The sequence below is a fragment of the Syngnathus acus genome, chromosome 24 (genome assembly GCF_901709675.1).
Source record: "Syngnathus acus chromosome 24, fSynAcu1.2, whole genome shotgun sequence".
NCBI classification, from domain to species: domain Eukaryota; kingdom Metazoa; phylum Chordata; class Actinopteri; order Syngnathiformes; family Syngnathidae; genus Syngnathus; species Syngnathus acus.
Window position 1 is genome coordinate 2,353,976 of NC_051108.1, and position 24,832 is coordinate 2,378,807.

Genomic DNA, 24,832 nt, shown 5'->3' on the forward strand with positions numbered 1-24,832 from the left:
TTATTCTGGCCAATTGGGTCTGCAGGTGTCAGGAAGCCTGCAGAGGGGGGTGTCAGTCCTCCAGGTGGGCTCCTGCCACCACCAACACACTGAGTTCAAAGAAGGCAAGAAAAAAAAAAAAAAAAGCGTGCAGCTGCAGCCCGGAGGAGAAAAAACTCGAAGAGCCTCCATCCCCGTCTCCCCAGCGTGCTTGACGGGACGTTGGACGTCTCATGTGCGCCACTTGGAACCTTCTCGCCCGCGCTGCTACTGCTTGCTCCTTCTTCTTCCGATGTGGACTTTCTGGTTCCAAGCGGGATCTCACATGCACCTTTGAGACTTCAAGGATGTTCCACCTCGATGGGACTCTGTCAGCCGTCACTTCTGCGCTCGTGTTGGGAATAACTTGTCTGGCCGTCGTCTGCGATCTCTCCAAGGGCTCCTCAGACTTCTCGGGTCAGATGTTTGTGATTTTTATCGCGTTGGAACACGCACTCGACTAATGTTTCGGAGGCAGCCACTTGTGCGCGCACTTGTGTTTTATACTGCGCAACGATTTGGGTTTATAGCGGGGCTCAACAACAAATAGCGATAGCGCGTCATTTTTACTTGCGCCAAACTAAAAAGTCAACTTTTAATCGGCTCGGGGTTGCATCGCGTGTTTGAGCTGCAGCATGCGCAGGACCCGCAGGAGATTGTTTTCTTTCTATATTGTGGTTACGTTGAGGTTCAGAAAATTGTGTTGGCGCAGTAAATCAATGATGATTTGGTTGAAAAGTAAACTTTCGCTCCAAATGTTTAACAGCGCAGATCTTGGCTTTTATGAACATGTATTGCTTTGCATTGAACTGCTACTGAAGTAAACAAGCGATTTCATATCAGTTGCCATTTACCTTAAAGCTGCGCACAGGCGTGACGGAATCTGTGAACTTTTATGTCTTGCGTATGAAATAGAGGAGGGTAACTAATGAGCCTCTGTTGGATTAACGACCGTTGCCGAGGCCAAGACAGGCCTGTAGGTTTTGTTTACGGTGTCATAAAACAGGAAGGCGGCTTTGCGTCGGTGTTAATTGGTCTCTAATGGTCACAAAGTGCAGCGCTGAAGGGCGGATCCGTGTCACATGTACACGCGTGTACCTACTGTACATGTGCTTTAATGTCAGACTGCAATGAAAAGCTGTTAACAAGCTCGGATGTCGGTTTTGCCGCCACTAAGGCGATTGGCTAAGTGGAAGTCGAATGAAGTAAGAAGGGGAAAGTGTTTTAGAACAGCTGATGACTGAAGCACGCTGGGAGTCTGGTCAAACTTTACAGTCTGAGGCTGTGGAAATGGTTTGTTGCAAGCCCAGGGTTAGTTAGTGATAAAAAGGACAACCCCGGAATTTCTTGGGGGGGACAATGACATTGCTTAGTGCTCACATTCTTGACTAGCTGGAGTCTCCCTGGAGACGGAGTTTTTTAGTGACTGACAAATGCTGCCAGGCGGGCTGGCTGCTTCAACATCTGTCCGCCCAAAAAAAAAAATCATATATAATAATTTAATCCAATAGTTCTGCCTGTCACTATACATCACAATCATAGACTGATGATTATCTGATTCTGAAGGTATATTTTGTTTGTGGGGGGGCCAGGTGAGCTCCATCGAAACAAACGGAGCCTTCGGACTTGTTTTGTCTAGCTCACCGCAGGCAGACGACAAAACGTTGACATAAGACCGGTAGGCTTTTTTTTTTTTTAACACGCAGAGGGGGGGATGCCGCTCTCCTCACAAGCTAGTTTACTTCTTAGGAAGTCCCAGACGTTACAAGATGACATCATTGTTGTCTTTGTCTTATCGGAGCAGAAGCCACAAAAGACATTGAGTGAACATGCCGGCGTGTTTAAATTTGGCTTTCAGTCTGTTACGAGATGTTAAAAAGTTGATCAAAGCTAAGTTTTGGCTTGTGAGGTTGTTTTGTTTGTTTGATTTTTTTTTTAGCGTATCAAAGGTTGTAATCTGCCTTTCGGAACACTTTGAAACAATCTGGCGGACATTCCTGAGTAAAAAGGCGAAGCGTTGACGTGATTAATGTGGAAATATGTTCAACGTGGACGTGCCTCAATGCTTTGTGTCAACCCAGTCAAGTCTGGGCACATGAACGCCAGCCAATCAAAGTCACTCTTTGTCTTGCTGCTAGCCATGCCGGTTAGCTAACTCGCTACCTTATTAGAATTTATTTCACCGTCTTCTACACGGACTAACTCGGTCTGACAGCAAACAATTTCTGTCGGTTGTCGCTTCCATTTGCCCATTCATGCAAAATCGACTTTGCACGGCGCCAAGACAAACTCGCCGACTCGTGAGGAAGATTCTTGAGTGACGCTGCACGCAGCCAAGTTAGCCTCATATTGGGATAATGCAATAAATTAGGAACACTCTCGTCCAAAATGTAGAATAGATGAACGGCACGGGTTAATTGAGGGTTGAGGATGAGCACCGGCAATTATCTCCGCGTTAAGTGCGGCTGTTGAATTACGTCCTCACGTTCCCGCTCTCGTGTCTTTGATGGCCTCTTTTCCGTCTTTCTCTGTTTCCCGGGAGCTGATTTATGTCCTTCACTCGAGCTACCTCGCCTATATTTTTCTCGACCCCGTCAGTCTTGCAGACTGAAGGAATATTGTCGTTGCTGCAGTTTGATGAAAAGCCGGTGAGGTGGGGGTGGTGTTGTCTGAACAAGGAGGCTTTGTACAGCCCCCCAACTGTGTCGCCCTGACAGTCTGCATTACAACACGCTAGAGCGGCCTGTTCCCCTAAGCAAGGCTAATCTGTTGCTTTCTGGCCCCCCAGACCAGGTAAGCGGCCTTTGGGAATTTCTCCATGTACAAAAATGTGGCTTTCCTCAGTCTGGCCCACTCCAAAGTTCTTCTATCGCTTGTTTTCACAGAGCAGTTCCGATGCTAAGCTTGTTAATTCCCCTCCGAGCTCACCCCCTTTCAGCTCCCGCCCACTTGCACCTTTTTATTTAAGGCCAACTACCTCTCTTTTCTTCCCGGCGCATTCCTGGACTTCACAATGAGACTTGCGGCGTCACGACTCCATCAACTTGAGTCCATTTCACAGCGAGCCTGATGAAGGCTCCATCTGTCGTTCACTTAGCGACAATAAAGACAGACGGACGCATCTGCCCGCTGTCTGGATTGAGGCCGTCCGGCATCCACGCAGGTCATAAAAGTGACCATTAAAATGACAAACCTCACCTTTTGCACTCAAGCGCCATTTCCCCCCTTGTGTCGCCCCGTCGTGTCTGCGTGCATGCAGACCCCCCCCATCACACTTTCACCCCCTTTCAGCAGTGATAAGGACGCACACAACGGACACGCAGAGTAAAAGTGTCCTCTTGCAGAGCGTCCTTTGACCCCGAGGGGTCATAAAAAGAGCCACGCGCTTAAGGAGGTCGCGGGAGGCCACCGACGCGACCCGAGTTTGGTTTTCTGCTCCTCCCCGGGGAAGAAGTGTCCTCTATCCAACTGTGAGGCTGGCAGATGTTCCGTAGCACCGCGTCCCCCCCTGAGGATGAGCTCAGACAACAGAAACGATTCTCTTCTTCATTGTGACCTCGGTCTTGTCGCTTGGGTGGCCTTTATTAGCAGTACACAAGCGGTATTGATCCAACTTCTGGACGCTGCCTGACATGTCTGCAAGGGACTTCATCATTTTGGATTATTCAGTGCTCCGCTTTGATAAACTTGATTTAGCTCAGGCCTGGAGTGGATGTTAGTTGGATTGTCTGCGAGTGCGTAGGAGTGCCAATGATAAGCCATCTGAGGCTGGAGCAAAGGATGTGGCAATCAGAGTGTTTGTGTTTGCATGTCTGGCTCGGATTACTTGGACTCCTCCACTGTCGGGGGGGGTCGGTCGCTCCGCCATTCGAATTCAAGAGACCATCATCGGTGGATATTGATAACAAAAGAAGCCCTCAGGTCTTTTGGAAAGGCAAAAATTAAAAAAAAAAAGCATAACAGAGGGACGTGTTGGAACACCGTCAGCTTACGTCTGCGGATTTGCAATGGCACAATAGTGGCGAATGAATGAATTCCTCCAAGTGTTGTTTTAGATTTGTTTGGCTGTCATGGGAATTGGAACCAAACACGCTTCATGTTCAAATGAATCTCTTCATCGGTCCAACTGTCTACTTGAAGCTGATGTCATGATCTGTTTTTTGGAGTGCTCCCAAGATCTGAACATCTATATCACAATCAGTCCATCACCTAAAATAGCAAGCTAATGCATGCTAGCGTTTATGCAGCAAGTATATCCAAGCCTGACTTTGTGTCAAGTTGAAGTGCCTCTACCTTTTTTCCCCGCTGCCTACTGTAAAGTGAGGAAGAAAAGCAGACTAATCCAAAAATGTAATCAGAAAGGCAATGGAATGCTATGAATTTTAAGAATGCATTTTTCTGGGGGGGGCGCCGAGTAAAAACAATAGTGGCTGAGTCATAAGAAATGTTTTTGCTAACGTCTCAGAAGCATGGAAGCACGGAAGCACTTCAGCGCTCAACTCCAACCTTTCAAAGCCGATTGGAAACAACAAAACACTCAATGATGGAGTCCCCCCCCTTCTTTTTATATTCATCTCCCGCTCTCACCTCTTCATCCCCGCCCTCCGCTTCATCACATACAAGCTCGGGCTCTCGCGTTGCCGCCACACTCCTCGGTAATCACCACTTGAAGGGAATTCCTTCGTCAGCGGCGGGCTCGCAGCTCCGCTTTTCTGAAACATTTGATGGCTTTGACGGCTATAATTTACTTAAAATAACACCAATAAAGCCATGAAGCTGTAAACGCTTCCGAAGCTAATGTAGCGAGATGAAACGCAACGCAGGCCCTTAGAGTTTTGTGGCTAGCGTGAACTTTGTTTTTGTTGGAATGCCATTTGAGGTTTTTTTTTTTTTTTACAAATATATAATTATTGATCTATTTCAAAACCTTGGACTCACCAGTCAATGATTTAGGAAAATAATCTTAATTGCGAAACAATATCAGATTTATTATATATTTATATTTTGGCTAGTGTTAGCCAAAAGCTAACAAAAATAACTTAACCGTGCTGGATTTATAACCTGTCAATGAAACTTCAGTGGGCTCATTCCTTCGACCCAGCCAAAAAAAAAAAATGGAGAAACCCTTGAGCAGAACATATTCTCCAGCTGCACTGCCTCGGGAGTTAAATCACCGCCACTGCCCTCCTGCCACATGTCAGAAATATTCAGCATGACAGTTCAGAATGTTAATTATTATTTTTACCTACTTTTGTAAAACAAGCTTGAAACTGCACAAGAGTTTTTGAAAGTATTTTTAAAAAATCCTTCAGATTGATAACATCCAATATTTGTAGTTGTTCACATAGTTGACTCGTGATCTTTTTACCCTGAGCCAACATGCTAATAGTCAAAGTGGCAATTATTTTCCAACAATGCTTTCAGCAGTTAACCATTAACTGCCTTGTTCAACCCAAAAAAACAAAAAACAAAGGCCGAGGCTACGAGCTCCACGACCCCCTTCATTCAAATTCAAACAACAAGCCTGCTGTCGCAAAATCATAAAGAAACTCCAAGTCTTGACGAGAAATACATTATTAATTTATTTTCCAAGTTCCCTTTTTCCACATTTACTGTGCTTAACTTTCCCAGGCACGGAATCCTTCCTTTTTTTTGGCACGTCATGTTGACACAACACGCTAATCTCCCATCATACATGGCCCTCCCTCTATTGCCGGGTCAAGATTTTCAGGTCATCACATGATTCCTTGTCGAGAGATTACAGCTAAAACTTAAATCTGACATCCAACCGGATTCCTCCTTTACACGTCTGTAGCTGAATAAAAGCTGCCGTGGCCTTTGAGTTCAATTCAAGGAGAAACTTTTGCACGGAATTCCGGCAGACACAATAGAGCGGCGCTTTTGTTCGGAAAAAGGCCAGCGCGCTAGTTAAGGAAGAGTCGTCAATGGAAAGAAAAGGGGAGGGGAGACTTCTGGGTGTTCTTGGAGCATTGTTGGAGCGTTTTGCCTTTGAGGGACACCTGTCGTTGGCTAGCTGGTTTACACAGGTGCCTTCCAAGGGAGCGGCAGTCGACAGGTAGCACCGAGTCAACAATGATGAATGGCCAAATGGTATTTAAAAAAAAAAAATCAACACAATAACACACACAAGTTGAATGGAAACTCTTATTCATGAGCCACTCCCACATGAAAGTTTCCTTTTGAGAGTCCATTTAGCGGAATGCTAACAAATAGTAGCGTCGGTGTTGGTTATTTGATTGCTAACATTGCAGAAACACATTTCGACAGACAAGATAAGAACGCTCACCGGCATATATTCTTTATCCTTTGCGAAACATAGCCACTATGACTGTAGCTTACTGAATTAGTTGTGAAACTCTTCTTTGAGTGTGTCTCTGCAGCTGTTCTACTGCCCCCAGGTGGCCATGGTACACACAGAGGCAGCAAAATGTCCATTGAATTTTTTTCCAGCATTGTTTAATTATGTAATGAATGTGGGGTTTTTTTTGTTTTTTTTTATTAATGGTAATTCCGCTCTGCCACAGTTGTAAATGTGTGACGCAACTCTGGCGGTTTAATGAGCATCCGTATTTAAACGTGACCTTTGGAGGCCTTCCTCCTTGAAACTGTGACCATGGTGATAAGGGGGACACAATGTGTGTTTTGCGCCTAAGCATGCGAGCGTGTGTGTGCCGAAACACCGTTTCAATGTAATCCCAGCAAAGGTTAACCAAATAGCGGTAATTGAATCACACACTGTGTTCACTTGATGAGGATGTGTGTATGCTAACATGCACGCATTGTCAATGTGTTTGCTCAGCACTTCACCAGAAAGCTTAATAAAATAAATAAAGGTCATTTGTCCTCACAGGCTACTTGTCCAAAGTGTTGAAGAACTACACAGAGCAGGCCTGTGACGGAGAGCTGCTGTCTGTTCGCTGCCCGCCTCGCACCACCGTCACCGTCCAATCGGCTTTTTACGGAAGGAAAGGCCGCGCTGATCTCCATCGCTGCCCTCAGAGCTACCAGGCCCTCATCGGTTATTATGACGCTGGGGGGGATGACGACTGCTCTGTGTCGACTGCATTGCAGGTAATTACCGTAATTTCCTGAGTATAATGGGAAGAGAAAAAAAAATCCTAAAATCCATTTCAACTGTGCTCAAGCATGAATTCATATTTTGAGGCCGGCTGATTATGTAATAATGCATCGCGAGGGTGTTTTCCGGTCAATTAAACTTCCTGAAGAAGAGGCGGGCGGGCTTCTGTGTTTTCTCGATTTCATGGGCATCCGCTTCCAAAACTGCGATGGACCTTCATGTTCTGTGGTGGTTTTCGGTTTGCCTGCTCCTCATTGCTAACCTATTGAAACAATGTTTTTAACCCCCCCCACCCGTTTGCTCCTGTTTAGAAAATGCTGGACGAGTGCCAAGACAGAAGGAGCTGTCAAGTTCTTGTCAACAGCCGTGTGTTTGGGACCGACCCGTGTCCTGGCAGCAGCAAATACCTCTCAGTGAGCTACAAGTGTAGACCCAGTAAGTCCCTCATGACGTCGCATCTGCTCCTGGTGTAATGAATAATAATAAAAAATGGGTCAAATAAATAAAAATATTAAATAAACACAAATAATATAATAATAAAAATCATAAATAATAAAAAATAAAATTGACAAAAATTAGCTGTGCTTCGTAATCCCAACCGGACTTGTCTTCACTGTGGAGTGAGCAGAAGGGGAGGATTTGAATCCCTCCGCTCTCCTTACTTTTCCTTCCTCCAATCAGCAGCTCTTTTGTTCCCTGCCACTTAACCAGTGACCTGTTAGACGAGGAAAGAAAAGCTGCGTGGGGGGGAGCACCGAGAAGGTGTCACTGCCTCTGAAAGAGGAAGTGAAGGAGAAAGAGTCCATCCATCAGGCTACCTTCTCGCCTGGTGTTCTCCTCCGCATTCCATCTGAATGCGGGCTGTTTTTATTCGCCGGCCAGTGGAGCTGCTCCGGTGGTCACAGGTCACCATGACTGGATGTGTGCGAGGAATGCCGCTGCGTGGCTCTACTTGTCCACCCGGCAACTCTTGCCTCGGTGTGTTTACGCTCCGTGTTGCCTTCAGGCGGCTTATGGAGAGCGGAACATTTGACATTTTATACTCTATTTTCATACCTGACGACAGTAAATACAGCCTGGAGCAAATGCGGTATGAAAAGAAAAAAAAAAAAAACCACATAGCTTCACAATTGCAAATACAAATCTTTCCATGTAAAATAAATGCTAAATTTGTTTTTTATCTTTTTCCCCCACAGATGAATATAAGAGCAAAGTGGTGTGCGAGGAGGACAGGATGAGGCTGAGCTGCAAACGGGGAATGCAAATCGCCGTCTACTCGGCCATGTTTGGTCGCACCCAGCAGGGCACCCTCGAGTGTCCTCCGCACCACAGAGGAGCGCCATCAGTAGGTAAGAAACCATGACAACAATTTTTTATTTTATTTTTTACACTTAAAACTCAATTGTATTTATAGAGCACTTATAAAATTCTATACATGGAGCAAAAGTAGGTCATAAAACTTGTGTATAAAAATTGAGCATTGAGGGAAGAATTATGTGTATTTTTTTTTTTTTTTAAACCAAAACATACCAGGCGTCACTATGCGTCTCGCTGTTTTTATTGATGACTCCAACATGTCAGGACTTGAATGCATCTTGAGCACAAAGACCTTCATAAACGCTGCCAGGCCTTAATTTTGCTTTAAGTCTTTTTTTTTTGTGGGAGGCGTGGTGATAAATTTACCCTACTGTGCATTTTGGGAGATGTGCAGCTTCCTCCTATGATTTGTCGACTGACACGCCCATTTCGGGTTGATGGATGCTTTCAAGCTGAATTATCATTGGAAGCCCTTTAAATGCATAAACCTGACCAACACAGACGCACGCATTGTCGAGGCGGAACTGGCTTGGAATGTAGATCGGATGTCATCCGACGGCGTAGAAAAGAGGACGGCGGATTGAATTGCCACTAAGAATGTTTCCGCGTGTGTGCGTTCCCAATCCCAGACTTGGACGCGTGACAACGACGCTCATAATTCAAACCTGTACATTTTGATTGTTGTTGATCGTGTGGGGGTCGGAAGGCGCATCGTTCAAACAATGCGATGCGGACATCCCCTGCGGCGTGTGCGTGCGCGTGGCCTTGAAGTGACACCGGGTTCAAAAGGCTAACGCTAGCAGTGTGAGTAATCAGAGACAATTATAAAGCGCATAATGTGTCAATGGAGCAGAGCGCCCGACACCGCAGTGGAGCAGCAGGTGGTTTGGTGTGTGTGTTTAATATCTGGTTTCAAGATCACCATTAAATGGCAATAGCGTTGGCAGATGAACTCTACTGTTACAGTGGTACAAAGGGCAGATTAGAGTATTGTTAGCTGTCAAATGGCATTAGCATTGTGTGTGCTTACAATGCACATGGAAAGTCTCTCACACACACATTCTGTTCCAGACTGTCTAGTGGGATTCCCCCGTGTCTTTAATGTGGCGCTCCCGTGACAAGCCGAGCTGCAGGAATGGAGCTTGTTTTGAGTGACAGCGCAGGTCCACACTGCTAATTAACTTTCAGACAACACTGTGAAGTGAAGACTTAATTGTTTACTTTTTTTTTTGCTGTATAGAACATTGTGCATGTTTAGAGATGTATTATACAATTTTAGGACTTTGATGTTGCTTCGTTTTTTTTTTAGGGGGGGGTAGAAGAGTCGGGCAGGTCTTAACTGTGATGGAGGAGCCTCAAAGCAGAAGCCCTCCTCTCTCATCTGACTCATTATCATCACACAAAACTCTTGACATCTAAATTACTCCCCCTTTGCCGCTTTTTCTTTCTCGTGCTTTCATGGCTTTTCAAGCTAAGCCTTAGCCGACCGTAGGCATCTATTGATGGCGCTCGAAAATGATTACAGTGCTATTTTGTTTCACTATAGCTGCGTGCCTCGCTTTGATGCATTAAGCACGGATAATTACTTTGTTGATTTGGTTTGTTCAATTTTTATTAAAAGCAGAGTAGTTTTAGACAATCCGCAGATAGCGTCCTAAAAATAACAGATATGGAAGAACCTCGGTTGCTCCGACTCAGCCCCGTTGGTGTTCCGCAGGGTTCAATTTTGGCGCCCCTGTTGTTTTGATTGCATTTGTTACCCTTGCGATACTTAAAAGATATTGAAAGGAATAAATGTTTTATCTCTAAAAGAATCATGGCAGCTGTTGAATGACAGCCACGCCATAAAATGAAGAAACCCGATCAGTCATTTGGTATCCTGCTTACGTTCCCACCATTTGCAAAGCACACACGGCATTCCGATATGAAGCAATGACTTACTCATATTTTGTGCCCTCAAAATATTCAAGCTATCACTTTACACACCATTGCATGTCAGATGTCGGCCATACAAAGACTTCAAGTATCACAAGTGGCTTATGTATCAAATGATACGCTTCACATGTGAGTCATATGAGCGGAGGAGGAGATAAAATAGGTCCTCCTATTGTAAATAGGGGCATTGTGTTGTGGAGCTGCCACTGCCAGAATATTCTGGGGAAATGTGTATTTTCCAAAACCTCTCTGTGCTTATGTTGAGAAAGAAAAATAGGCTCGACCTTCCTGTTTGCTCATAAGCCCCTCCCCCTGCACTGTCATCACTCATAAGTAACACAAATGGCTTATTCCCGGTTCCTCCTGACTGTGAACCTTCTCTTGTGAGCCACAAGCCCGTCCTTGTTGGCAGTGTGCGGTCCACAGGGTTGCCTCGACGGCAACGAAGTTGGTGCAGGGCAAAGGTCAGAGTTAACAGGGGTTATTCATGCCTATGTGGGTGTGTGGCGGGATGTCAAATAAAGCTCGTCTGTCTGCGGCGACGCTGTAACGAGAGCCAGAGCAAGTTGGACCTGAGGGAATTCTCACTTAAGCTCCCATACAAAATAAAGTTTGTTCAAACACACAATGCATAAACTAATGTGTGTGTTCTCTCTCTGGATCTCCATCTGAACCAAAGTCAAGTCCCACCTTGTTGTGCGTCTAATCTATTCAGGCCAGAAATGTCTGGACAGTTTTTGGGTTCCACGCTGGTTTCCAGCAGGCTTTGACCTGGTCAGGAATTCCAGATTGTTAGTTCCTGCTGGGGAATGTCCGTTTGCCCCCATCAGAGCGCTGTAGTTTTCTTGAAGAAGTCTAGGCAGCGTGAAGAGGAAGCTTCAGGATGACAACTTCATCCATCAATGTCTGGTATCCGTACACAAACATGGATCGGGTATCCTTTGGACAAAAAGAGGCCCGTTTTGTTGTGGCGCGCGTAAGAGAAGATGCCGTGACCTCTTTACATTATTTGTGTCCATGTGTTTGAGCTGACTGATTTGTTTGTCCATCTATCAGGTCTGCATTTGTGTAAATTGTCAATTTTCGTCTTCTGTCAGATTGCCAGTCGTCCATCGCCCTGGAGGTCGTGACCTCCCGCTGTCAGGCCAGAAAGAGCTGCTTGGTTCGAGCCTCATCCAGGGAATTTGGGGATCCCTGCTACTCTGGCACCAGGAAGTACCTTAATGTCATCTACACTTGTGGTAAGTCATGAGCTTCCTGTTTATGCCACAAGAGGGCGCCGTTTACCCAATGATAAGCTCTATGAGCTCAACTAAGAGGCTGCGTTTTTATTTGTTTGTTTTACTAATAAGAATACGTTAAGGGCAATTATTCTTGGTTTGTGGCTTTAAAAAAATTGGAATCAACCACATTTGTTGGACAAAGTGGATGGAACAAAACTATTGATTCCATGTTGCCTATTAAAGTTGACGTCAGGTATTTTCCTCTGCATTTACCAGACAAATTCCACACACAAATCTGCTGTAAAACTCTTAACAATCAAATTTTATTGTTTATATTCTGTGTCAGATGAGTGTGAATGATGTTCTTATTGTGTTCGTTTTATCAGTAACACACCCTCGGGCCCACCCTGACAGGTCAAGGTGGTCATTCTTGAACCGGTCTCGAACGCACACGCATTATCCAGACGCCTCAACATCCGGGACTGATCAATCAGCTTAGTTGCCTGCAGCCGCTCAAATCCACGACAACTTAGTCTAGACCCACTTCACACCGGATCTCTCGAGTGTCATAACTTTTTTCATTATCAAATAGTTCCCCGAGTGGCCGTCTGAGTTTTATCTGGGAAATAACCGGCGGATGCCGACAATGAACAGGCGGGACTGTTAGAAGCGTTTTTGTCTTCAATCTGCGTCTGACCTCTCTTATCTGCCGCTGATAACCCATCGCAAACTGGCCAAACAGCTCGATAAACGAGCGAGGTGTTTGCGAGGAAGAAGGGAAGGAAGTGGGGATGGTAAATGTTCAACAGAAAGACTGCCAGGTTGGGAAGTTTGAACTTGAGTACATCACTGAAGCCGATGTTGACATAAAGTCGGCGCTTGCCTCCAGGCTCAGGCAAAATGGTAATTGGTGTGCGTGGTTGTGGTTGGGGGGGGGATCCCTCTTCCGTTGGCAGTTGAATCCAAATTATGTATCCAAACTGTGAGTGGAAGAATGTGTTGATTTGTTTTTTTCCTCCATTTTTTCATTTTATTTATTTTTTTTCTTTTTTTTACTGTTTTTTTTATTTTTATTTTTTTACTGTTTTATTTATTTTTTTTATTTTTTTTTATTTTGTTTTTCGTGTCCAAAACGGTTTGTTTATTCCAACGTCTCCTTCCTGTCTTAACGAGGCATCGGACCCAATTAAATCTTTACAGTCCTTTTATGACCTAAGTGCTAGTTCACAGTCTTTTGTAACATGCCAAAATGAATTAAGTGAGGAAATATTTGTTTTATGATTGTGTGTGTTGTTGGTGTGCGGCTGGGTTAACGTCATCTTCATCTTGTTGTGGTTTATCAAAGAGGTGAAAGGGGTCTTTGAGTAAGAAATGCTTGTGCTCTACTGATAGTTTGAAACAAAAATGACAGACCTGATGACAGACATCTCTTGATTGTAGGTTCTTCACTTATTATCTTTAGAACTTGAAACATTCCACCATTAATGTGACCGTTAGTGAATGATTGATGACAAATGCTTGGGGCACTTTTGGAAAATGAGGCCGATTCCAATGTGGAAGCTTTTAAGTTGCTCATCTCGAATAGATTGAAAACTAGAATCATGCTACTGGATTATTTGACATATTTTGGCAGCTCTCGGAGATAATCCTCACTACAATACTCTTCTTCCTCCCCCTGAGACATCTTAAAAGCTAAATCAAGATAAGGAGGCCCCCCTTGTGCAAACTTCCCCCTCTACGACTTCCCATTTGGAGTTGGGAAAACACACCGTTCAGGTTTTTTAGTACTTGTGGGGTCGAAATTTTCAAAAATGCTGCTTGGAATTCAAATTGATGGAATGATTTTGGGTTGTGTTGATTTGTCTGATTGTTGAAAGGAGTTATTGCACAAGGTGGTCATGTGACTGGCGCAGGCAGACCGCACACCCCGCCTGCTCCCAACCGTACATTAATGTCGGACGAAGGACTTCGGGGTGTTTGTATCGGGTCCGCTCGGGGTGGGCGAGCGGTCACGACTGACTGCTCAGAAACATATGCACATTTAAGTGCACGCTAATGTGACTTTTAGTTCCTTGTCAGGTTTGACACTTTGAAACAAGTTAGCGCTACAAAAACTCTTCATAACTGATTTAAGATGCTTTGCATGGTCCAGGCCTCAAAATGTTAAATTCTATAAAAAAAAATTAAGACCGTTTTTGTTATGTCTGACTATATAATATTAAAGATTAAGATTAAAGATTAAAGATTAAAGTCCCAATGATCGTCACACACACACCTGGGTGTGGTGAAATTTGTCCTCTGCATTTAACCCATCCCCGTGTGATTTTAATCCATCCCCTGGGGGAGAGGGGAGCAGTGAGCAGCAGCGGTGCCGCGCTCGGGAATCAGTTGGTGATCTAACCCCCCAATTCCAACCCTTAATGCTGAGTGCCAAGCAGGGAGGCAATGGGTCCCATTTTTATAGTCTTTGGTATGACCCGGCCGGGGTTTTGAACCCACAACCTTCCAGTCTCAGGGCGGACACTCTACCACTAGGCCACTGAGCTGGTGGTATATGTGTTTGGAAATACGGGAAAAAAAAAAGTAAACATCCTGTGGTGTCCAGACTTAGTTTGCCAAACTGGATTACTGTTGAGGAATCGAGACCACCCAAAAAAGGAATCAAATTTGCTAATATAAACCCATTTGCTTATTATATTGGAAAAAAAATCGGTCTTGGTTTCGGCGTGTTTGATTTTTAGCGAGCAGAAAGGAATGAGGTGCTCCCCAGCCACGTTTAACACAAACCTGACTCGGCACAAAACAACCGCAGCTGGCACGCTCGCAAACGCCGCTGCGAGAAAACACACGTGACCTCGTCCGACCTGTGCGTGTGTGAGTGTGTTCTGTTGTGATGCCTGCCAATACGCATTTTGTGCCCGCAATGATAAAAATCAAGCATGTGAAAAGTTTCTGGCGCGGGTTTGAGCGAGGGGAGGGGCGAGCAGAGGGCGCCCGAGGCGTTGCCATGGCGATCTGCTGATGCCAGGGCCACGCAGAGGTTTTGTGCTTTGCCAGCAGGTTCGCTCAGCCGTTATGTGTCGTCATCTAGTATCCGCTCGCGTGTGGTGGAAGCTTGTGGGGGGGCCTGGGTTGAATTTGGGGGGGACTTTTCATCATGCAGTGGATGAAGATGGAAGAGAATGGGGAAAAATCAGGAGGATGCATTAGTGTGTGAATTTTTTTTTTTATTCTCTTTGCACAACACTGTACATGCAACTGGTTGAGCCTGTTGCACACCACATTCCCAATTTCATCTAAATGCAATCCCCAGGTCATTTCCTGCCGCCTGTCTCCACACACACACACACCACTCTCTCACACACACACTCCCTCCCTCCCTCCCTTTTCTTTCTCCCCCGCTGTCACATTCCTGTTGTCTAAAGCCGGCTTTACCTCGAAAGGGGAAGGAAAGCAACAGTCCAAAAATCAAATCAGCTTCTTCCCCCTCCACGCTGGATGAGAAGTACCACAAGAAGGAGTGAACCTTCTTAAAGGGGGCTATTCATTTGTTCCCTCCCTCCCTCGCTCGCTCGCCTCGCTCACCCGCTGCCTCACTCCATTTCCCTTTTTTGGGCTCTGCTTTCATTCCTCTTGGACCCACGCTGGACTACTCACGTGAGAGCTTGTTTTCAAAGCCGGAGGAGTTTGACAAGAGCGTCTTTGCCGAAAGTTAGCGCCTGGACCTCGGAGGTGTTTGCGTTCCACAATGTCTGCGTAAGTGTCACCTTGATTTTCTGTCTGGACACGCTGAAATGGTCGTGTTATGCCGCTACTCCGGCTCGACCGGGATGTCGTCGCTTTATAAATGGCTCGTCTCGCATCACCTTCGGGAATGTGTAGGTGCTTGCTCTTGAAAGATGCTAGTTAATTGGAGGGGGGTGGGGGGGGGCGCTAATTGTGTGTGTTGTAGGATTCCATTCAAACATGAGGTAACTTGAGCAGAGGGAGATTTGCCAGACTTGACTCTTGACAGGGAACCGCAGGTTTCTCTTTGGATGACATCACTGCAAATGCAAACACAAACACCGACCAATAGTCACCGTTTTACACTCCACCTTATTTGGCATGACTGAGTAAGATCTGGATGATTTTCATGAAGCTTGATGGAGCGGGAAAATCCCCAGGGGCCTGTGATTAGTTTTTGTTCCCCTCAGGTAGTTTTGATATTAAGAGTGAATCTGGCATCAGTAGACATCTCGGTTATTATTAGTCATTAATAGTTCCCGGGGAAAATTTATTGTATTTTTGATTTTGAAATTTACTTTTTTAACTTGAAGCTATATCTGTCATTGTAACATTTGAGGGAAAACGCAATGAGCAAAATGAACACACATGCTTAATGTTAGCTTAGCGCAGTGTTTGCTGTACTGTTCTGTAAAAGCACTTTATGCATCTTTTCCAGTCGCTTAACGTCTTTACAGTCCCGAATGTCTTTTTCCAAAGAAAGCTCACGTTCAAAACACGTCAGCCCTCGTAAACAGACCAAAACGAGGTCATATCCTGTACGGGAAACTAAAAAAGTGGTCTGATTGGCTAACCAAATCATGTTGTCAACACGTGGCTACGCCAGATTTCCCCCTCGGTTGACTCCCTACGTGTTGAGCACTTGCAAATCCTTGTTCCTCCCAAACCTCAAGAGACGCTTTGTTTGTAATTTATGAATTAGTCTGCGGTTTAAGTTACGAGACGAGAAGGCAGGGAGGAGAACGGGAATAAACACAAACGAGCGCATTTTGATGAACTGAATGTAAACTTTGATGTGTTTATTATTTCAGATTAGATCTCCTGATGTCCTCCGCAGATTAAGAGTGATTGACGTGACGGCGGAGAATAGCGCTTGAACTTTTTTTTTTCCGTACACAAAGTGAGCCACGACAATCGCATGTAGTAAATCTGCGTCTGGCCATTAGATAAGGCTGACGGCTAAGTCGTAAAAACAAAAAACAGTAAGCGAGGAAAGCCAGTCTGTTATTTATTTATGTGTGTGTGTATATGTGTGTGTATATATATATATATATATATTAGGGTTGCTGTGTCTACTCTTTATTGGATTTAAAAAAAAAAAAATCCTTCTTATGTTTCCAGTTTTATGTGTTTTGAAACTGTGCATTCATGAAAGCCTTTTTTTTTTTTTTTTTTACATGTTCTTGTTCTCTAAAAATACTCTGTGTTGAAGTTATACGCTAAATGCGAGGGGGGGTCGTCTGATGGCCATAGCAGATGTACTAAAGGCCACGTGGAAGGATTAAAGGCTTCAATTTCATAGTTTTTTTTTTATTTTTTAATTGAGTCAGCCATGAAAAACGTTTGGTGGCTTTTGTCGTTTTATTCCACGTTACCAAAATTGGCAGACATGAAGATTTTGCAGGGCAACGATACGCCGCAGATGTTCCACAAGCTTCCTCAGAAGACGACGTTCCTCTTTATGTGGAAATGTAACCTAGTCAGTCAATTTGAGGTTATTTACATAACTCCTTTTCAAACATACAGTTCAACCAAACTCTTTGGCTTCATGTGACTCCCAACCAAAATTTGTGGTCTAGAGTCAATATATCTTTATTGACATTTTTGAAACTTCTGGAGAGGAGCGCTTGGGGTTTAGTGCCGGTAATATCCTTGCTGTGAACTATATATTGGATCATATTTAACATCGGGAAAGGAGATTAGGAGGCTATTTTTTTTTTTACCTGCTCTCAATAGTTTTGATGCTGGGTCCAGTCTTGCAAAATATTCCGTCACCCAAGCGGATGGCGTACAGTAGCCTTTTTCAGCCACGTGGGGATTAAAATCTCCCAGGGAACTCCATCACTGTGATCTTTGGCCAGAAAGTCCCCGAACACGTTTTCCTGCGGATGAAAAGATGAAGGATGGAGGGAATCACTTTCGCTTGCCTTCTATGGCATCTGGCTTTTTTCTCCCATTTATTTTTTTTTTTTGCTCTCGCAGCCCCAGCAGGCCATCTGTTTCCTGCTTGCAACCTGAAACCTACGAGGGTTAGTCATGAGGTGTGTGTCGAAGTTTGCCATGTTGCCCGGTACGCTGGTAGATGCTTAGCCTCGGATGGCGTAAATAAAGATTCCTCAATTCCTGAGTCGTCCCTGAAAGAATAGCTCTTCTGTTTTTGTCATTGTTGAGCAGTTGCGACACGAAAGCGACATTGATTTTTTTGTCAGTCTGACAATTACACTTGTGTACTCTCAAGCGAGTTGGTTTCTATTTGGATTTTGGCTTCTGGCCATTAAAAACATACAAGGGAAGCAGCCTCGGCGAGCCCTGCAGTTTATTTTTTGTTTGTTTTTTGACAGTCAAGCAGAAAAATAAAAGTCGTGTTGACTTTTTAGAGCTCCTCGGTTTGATTTTAGTTGTAGTTTGCCGTGTTCTATAGGAACTTTCCATTCCTCAACCCCGACTGCCGACCTCTTTCTGTGGCAGTGTGTTTGTTTTCAATCAAATTCTAACATCCACAAACGAAAGCCAATCCAGACGGCCAATTTGCCTCCGCGCTCTCTCGTAGCATCCGAGCCTAGAATCCTCGAAACCGTTTCCACGTGGATTTGAGATTGCAACCATGTCGTGTGTCTTTCATTCACCTCGTAAAATTGGCAAAGTGTTGATGTGAGATTTGCTCCATAAAGGTCTTCACCTCTTATTCATCAACGGGGGTGGTCTTCTCCAGTCTTGACTTGACTCCGTCATGCCTTTGGAATGTCCTTGACCCCGTGCGAACCATTTGAAAGAAAGACCTTACTGTATTTATCGACCTCGCTGAATAGGTTGCCGTTTTTTTTTTTATTTGTCTGTTAGCGGGTTTTTGCCAAAAGTAGCAGACTGGATGACTGAACTCTGCTAAGCCAAGAAAGAAGCAGATCTGTAGTTGATAAACAAATAAATCCCCGAGGAGCGCAAGTTGGGCTCGTGACAGCTCGGCCGAGCAAAAACACACACAGACGCTAACTCGCAGCATTCTGCTAAGTAGTCGAGTGTCGACGAGGTGTTCTGTGTAGTGTTTGAGTTAAGGTGTCACGCGTCGGCCCGTGCGCTAATATACACTCCTGTGAGTCTGGTCCGTGTCACATGTGGTGTGTTCCAACCCAAGCCAAGATCCCAGATCAAATTGCTTTAACCAGTTCTTGTAAATCGTTTTTTCTTTTCCCTGACGATAAAGAAAGTATGACTGAGTAGAGTTATATTGTCGGTCTACATGAGTTGCTGCAGTTGTTTTAGTCCGTCCATTGCTTTAAGGGCTATAGCGCGGCGACACAGATGCTATTTAGCATTAGCATCAAGCATCTTTTGAAATTAAGCATTCATAGTTTTCAGCTCCTTTATTTGAGTCTCAAGTGGACCCAGAGGAGGAAGTGGACCTCAAAAGCTTTTCCAGCGGCGTCTGTAACGGCTCGCTCATCAGTCACGGATTGCGTCTGTCTCGCTCACGCCTTCTCGCTCCGCTCTTGACCCCTCGGGGGCACCCATCAGCATCTGTTGGGGATCAAGCTGTTTTAAGACCGTGGCTAAGTGGGCCGGGTCGGGACGAGGAGGAGGAGGGACTCGCTGCAATCAGCGTTGATAGTGCCAACATGGAGGCACTTCTAGAATGGAAAAGAGCGCTCTGCTATTTCCACGATGTCGTGTTTATACACAATGGCGGCATTTGTTTGCTGATTTGTCCCTCTCATCTGTCCTTCATTCTCTTTGGAATGCTAACAGCTGTAGTTTTAAATCTATTTCCAGACTGGGTTCTAACAATAGCGCCCGGCAGCATCCCGTCAGAAGTCAAATAAAAGTGTTTCAGGGAACAGTACCAATGACAGACTGCAGGCGAGCGCACCAAAATGATAACGAAGGCCAACGTCAAATCATAGGGTCGAAATATGACACAGATGCTAAAGTGTTTGGTTGGTCTATTTGGGAACAATGGTTACGCGATTCCACTCGTCTGCGGTGTTTACGACAAGGCCAATTTGATATGGAAGGGAGGCTTTAACGTAGCGTGTGATTGACTCGGGTCAGTCGCTGGTCCCAGCTTAGCTTTAAAATCGGGTGGTGTCCCGCAGGGCTGAGTTTGAGGTTTCTGGGGTTTTTTTAGCCTTTGTGAACATGATAAGATTGCTTAGCATTCATATGGACTTATCTGTGAAAAGTTCAAACAAGTCCTACTTCCATTTAAAATGATTTTGAAGGGTGGGAAAAAATTAATTCCTCTTTGGCCACCGTGAAATATGTCGAGACTGAAATGCAGACATGTCTTTATCATTATCACAAAAATAACCCTCCCTTGACCTCAGTCTGTTATCCAAATGCTTCTGCTGTGTTTGTTTGTGGGCTGTGTAAAATTGGTCACGATTTGATGCGGGAGCGCCACATCTGAGTGGTTTCGTCACTCACTGTTCGAAATGCGACTATTTCTGTCCGCGTCCACGTTAATGACGCCAACTGTGCGAGCGCGAGAGGCGTTCGGGGAGTGTTTAGAAAACAGCTGAGGCCAACTGATGAAGGCAAACAAGTGAGAACTGTTTTAACATGTCCATCAACATCTGAGATGTGTGAAAATGCAGTTTTTGCTTGAGGTTTTCTATGATTCCTAATCCATTTACAAATAATCACCATCAATAACTTCCTGCCTCTGATCATTTCCCGCAGACGCAAATTAAAGTGTCTCACTGGATGGGCAGCCAACCAGAACGGAACATTCTAATTGCAGCTTTTTCACCAGTGGATTTTCCTCGTACTGTACATTTGGATCGAGAGTCTGGTGAATGTTATGAGATCTGCTCCTTCCAACTTTGTGGGTGAATATGATGGTGTTTCTGTGGGCTGGAGGAGACAAAGCAATGTTTCCATGGCTGTGTTCCAGTGTAGATGCACACACACGCCAATATGAAAAAAAACAAAATAGTCGAGTCGTTTGTCCTGTGAAGATTTTCACAATGCCGTGTTTATATGCCTCTGCTCGGCCGAGGTCGTTTTCATGATGCTATCCTCCACGAAACAAAGGGCCGTTTTGTTTACGTACCAAATGCATGCAAGACGCTGCAATACAACACAAAACATCGCCAGCCGCTTTGTGTACTCATCTGGGTTAAAGTGTGTTTAATTGGTTGGCCCTGGTCTGATCTCATTTGGGATTTAGCTTGGTTTAATATTTCACTATATCCCCTCTGGCTTACCAGGGCTTTGTCCCTACTGCATTGGTCAGCACATGGGCCGCAAATACACACACACACACACACACACACTTTGGCTCGGGGAAAGGGTCGCAGTGAAAACAAAGCTAAGCCCTGCCAATGTAAACACGGCCATTGTTGCAAACGTTCTTTTCCCGCCTCGTATCTTCGCGCCCGGCGGCCATTCAACTGCCGTTGGCCTTCTCACTCGATCTTATTCATTTATTCTTTTTACCATTTATGTGCAGAATTTTTTTCTATGCTTCTGTGATTGCTTTTAAAAGGCTCTATAAATAAAGTTATATGTAGGTGTGTCGTAGCCGTGACCCTGAGCCACATATGCATCAAATTAGAGCCAATCAGAAAGCAGTAATCAAGGTGGGGGTGGGGGGGCTTTGGGAGCTGTGATTAGCATGCCACACTGATGAGGATTTCCCGACCGACCCTGCGGGACACCTTAGAACAGATTGCTGTCTTTTGAGTCGAAGGAAAGTCTACAGTGGCAACATTTCACTTCACAGCTCATCTCATGGCGGAATGTTCCAAATTCAGCCCCCGGGTGGATTCAAAGTCTCGCTCAGGGAATATTTTTCATTTCCCTCACATTGCAAGCAGTTTTTGACAATGACGTACATTCTTCACGATTAGAAGAATTAAGGTCAGGAAACAGCTGATTTGTCTTCATTGAACGTTGGTCCCGAGTGACGCAGACACTCTGCAGAGTTGTAATTCGCCGCTGATCTGACACACAGGACTGGAGATCAGCCCGCCAAATCCTCATGAGAGCAGGGGCAGGAATGTATAGCCCACGACATTGTGGTTTTGAATCAGGCGTAGACTCCCTGACTCACTCACAGGACACTGTTAAGGGGGTGTATGTGGGGGGAGGGGGCGTCGGTTTCGGGGAAACAGCGCAAGGTCGAAAAAGTGAATCATAACGTACTTTAAATAGAACACATTTTGTCTGTTGTTGTTGTTTTTTTTAGTCCCAAAGAAGCTACTCCAGGAAGAAAACTCCAGAACACCAGCCCACTCACCCCCATCCAGTGCCCATGACCCCAACATAGTGGGAGACGGCCCTCCCCAGGGGACCTCGGTCAAGCGCCCCAACACTGTTCCAGGTGAGGAGAACCGCATCTGTATGTGGCCAATATGCCCCCCCCCCCCCCACACAGGATTCTCAAATCAGGACTACAAATGTGTACTTAGTCACAGACTTCCAACTGCTTCCATATGTATTCTAGCGGGAGGCCATACATGATCAGCGGCCTGAAAATATTCCAAGTCAATGGATGTGACCACAGCCATCCGGAAGGTGGGCGGGGCAAGGGGAGTCTAAGAGAGAACGAGGGAGGGGGGGGACTGCTAACAAAGCTGTATTCATGTCAGAAGGCAGCCTGGATCCAGAAGGCTAATTACAGCTGATGAGGAAGATAGAAGAAGAAATAGGGGGGGGGGGGGGCTATGCATCAGTGATGACAGCGCCTCATCCTTGAAAAAGCCTCGACCTCCTTGGAGGCTTTTTCCAACTCTGCAGCTCATCTGGAAAATTGTGTGAAAGGCGGCGTTCAAAACGTTCCCAGATTGGTTATCTCCTTCTCAATAATGGCCTGAGTCAGGTTGTGGTGACGTGTTATCGCATCCATCACGAGACCGTGTTTGATGCATCGACTCAATGAGTGGACACGGCGCGATGACTCAGCTGCAGAGAAACAACTTCTCATGCTTTACTGTAAATGACTGGTGGACTGGACCAGATTTTGGTCTCAGGGCAGCTTTTTCTGTCGTTTCCTCCCAATCCAGACCGGAAGCGTATCAGAGAGACCAGCAGCGACCACGAGAGGTATCCAGAGGTGGAAAGAGAAGCGGACGAGACTCCGTTGAAGCCCCCGGAGATTAATCCCATTGTCAACTCCACCTCCAGCCCCGGCATGGCCCTCATTAGCAACGCACTGGCGGCCTACACATACGTCTCAAGTAGGAAACCTCTCAAAAACATCGGGTCGAGTTTGAAAAAACGGATTTCATGCTTGATAAAGCTACTGAGTTTAGACCAGTCAAAATATTCCTCGTGAATCAGATTTGATACGAAACAAAAGGGGGAGCAATTATAGCGCTAACTGTCACAAATCATTCACTTTTGTGGTCATTATGTCTCCGCTCTACACCAGACCACCCAGAGAGGGCGGCTCTCTTCTTTGTTTGTGGCGTCTGTCTGGGCCTCTTCCTCACCCTATTCGCGCTGGTGGTCCAGATCTCCTGTCGCACCGACTGCCAGCCACGCCACCGGCAACCCGCCGCCAAGAAACGCGCCCGCCCCCCAGCCGACTCGTCCTCGGACTCCAGCGAGTCCGACTCGGACTGGGACGCCAACTCGGATCTATCGGCGAGAAGGCACCGGCGCTTCGAGCGAACGCTCAACATGAACGTGTTCACGTCGGCCGAGGAACTGGAGCGAGCGCAGAGGTTAGAGGAGAGGGAGCGAATCATCAGGGAGATCTGGATGAACGGGCAGCCAGATGTCCCCGGAACGCGGAGTCTCAATCGGTATTACTGACAAACGCTTTTGGGGCGGAAAGCTTACTTGAACAAGACTTAGGATGGCTCGCGCCTGTCAGTCAAGCACGGGGATACCTTCAAAATCTGGCCTTCTTTTTTTGGGAGTTTTCGCCCATCTCTTGTGGGACGCTGGCTTCCTCGGACCTCTTGGAGGTGATTAAAAGCGGTGAGCGAGGCATCAGGCAGCTGCAACGCTTGGATTTTTAGCTAGCAAGAAGTGTACAGGACAATCTTTTTTTTTTTCCACAGAGGATGCTACCTTTTACAAAACCAAAAGATATTTTCTTTTTTTTTCCTCCCCCCGCAACCCTTATGAAATATATTTTATAATATTTAATAGCTTATTGATTTTTGTGTATTTTTGTCCTCACGTATGGTTTATCATGAGATATTTTTTTATACTTGGTAAAGGTCCGGCGTCTCAGGGATACAATCCTACAAGTGTCTGTTTGGTTTTGCCTTCTAAGAGGGGGGTAGGGGGTCAACCCCTTTTTTTTTTTTTTTTTTAAACCATGTACGTCGGCGTTTGAAGAGAGAAAATATCATAGAGAGCCTCAAAGAGGTTTTTAGTGATTTCACCTTATATTTTGATACGGAATGTGAAACTCACAGCGCAGTGCCTTTTAAAGCTACGGTCTTTCGCAGATCTGCTGATTAGAAATACCAAATCATTGAGTGTATTTCCTTTTGGTTGTTTTTAGTTGCTTTTGAAACACATTGAACAGGATTCATATCTGGAAGCATCAGTCACTGCGAGCTAAGATTTCAAATCACATCGCCCGTATTAATATAAGCTATTTACAATCCAGTTCTGTTTGTGCTTCTCTGGATTCGAGTGTAGAAATGACAATATTTCCTTTAATAATGTTCTACTTGAGGTGAGTAACGGATAGCACGCAGGACATTTTAGGGTCACCCACATTGGGACAGCCTGTCTAAGCTGTATCATTTTTGGAGAAATCTTTTTTTTTTTCGTTTGCATATGAACGCGGAGATAGCTGACAAACACGAGACCAAGGGATGATTCCTGTGTTTGGAATAAATTGTTGAAAAACATCACGTCTTCTAATATTTTCAGTCGGCCCATCCATCCAGGAAGAACGAAAAATTAAAATTTGACAAAAGAATGAAAAAGGAAAAATATGTTAGAAGGATGCAATAATATAGGAGCAAGGAGGGTCAGAAAATAAAAGATGGCATGGGTAAATAAAATAAAGTTTTTTAAAATTGTATACCTAATTTTGAACTCGCTTGTGGGCGTTTCTGGTGGTCTTTAAAAAATGTACTCCCAGCTAGCTCATTTTAGTCTTGCTCGCCCCTTGGTGGTCAACGCTGGGCACCACATCCCCCCCCCCCCCCAAAAAAGATACAAACTTCTTCGAATAAAAGCACTTCATTTCAACTGTCAAAGTGATTTTAATATTTTATTTATGCATGTATTTATACTTTTCTCTTTTTTTCCATTTTAATTTACT

At 45.1% G+C, this 24,832-nt stretch overlaps 1 protein-coding gene across 1 annotated transcript; it reads left to right on the plus strand.

The window, feature by feature from the left end:
- On the plus strand, window positions 1–24,705 carry LOC119117769 (protein eva-1 homolog C). Its single transcript, XM_037244264.1, has 8 exons — window positions 1–435; window positions 6,890–7,110; window positions 7,429–7,552; window positions 8,314–8,466; window positions 11,467–11,610; window positions 21,785–21,919; window positions 22,602–22,775; window positions 22,970–24,705. The coding sequence occupies exons 1-8, from the start codon at window positions 213–215 to the stop codon at window positions 23,353–23,355; spliced, it is 1,560 nt and encodes a 519-aa protein (XP_037100159.1). The 5' UTR covers window positions 1–212; the 3' UTR covers window positions 23,356–24,705.
- The last annotated feature ends 127 nt before the right edge of the window (window positions 24,706–24,832 follow it).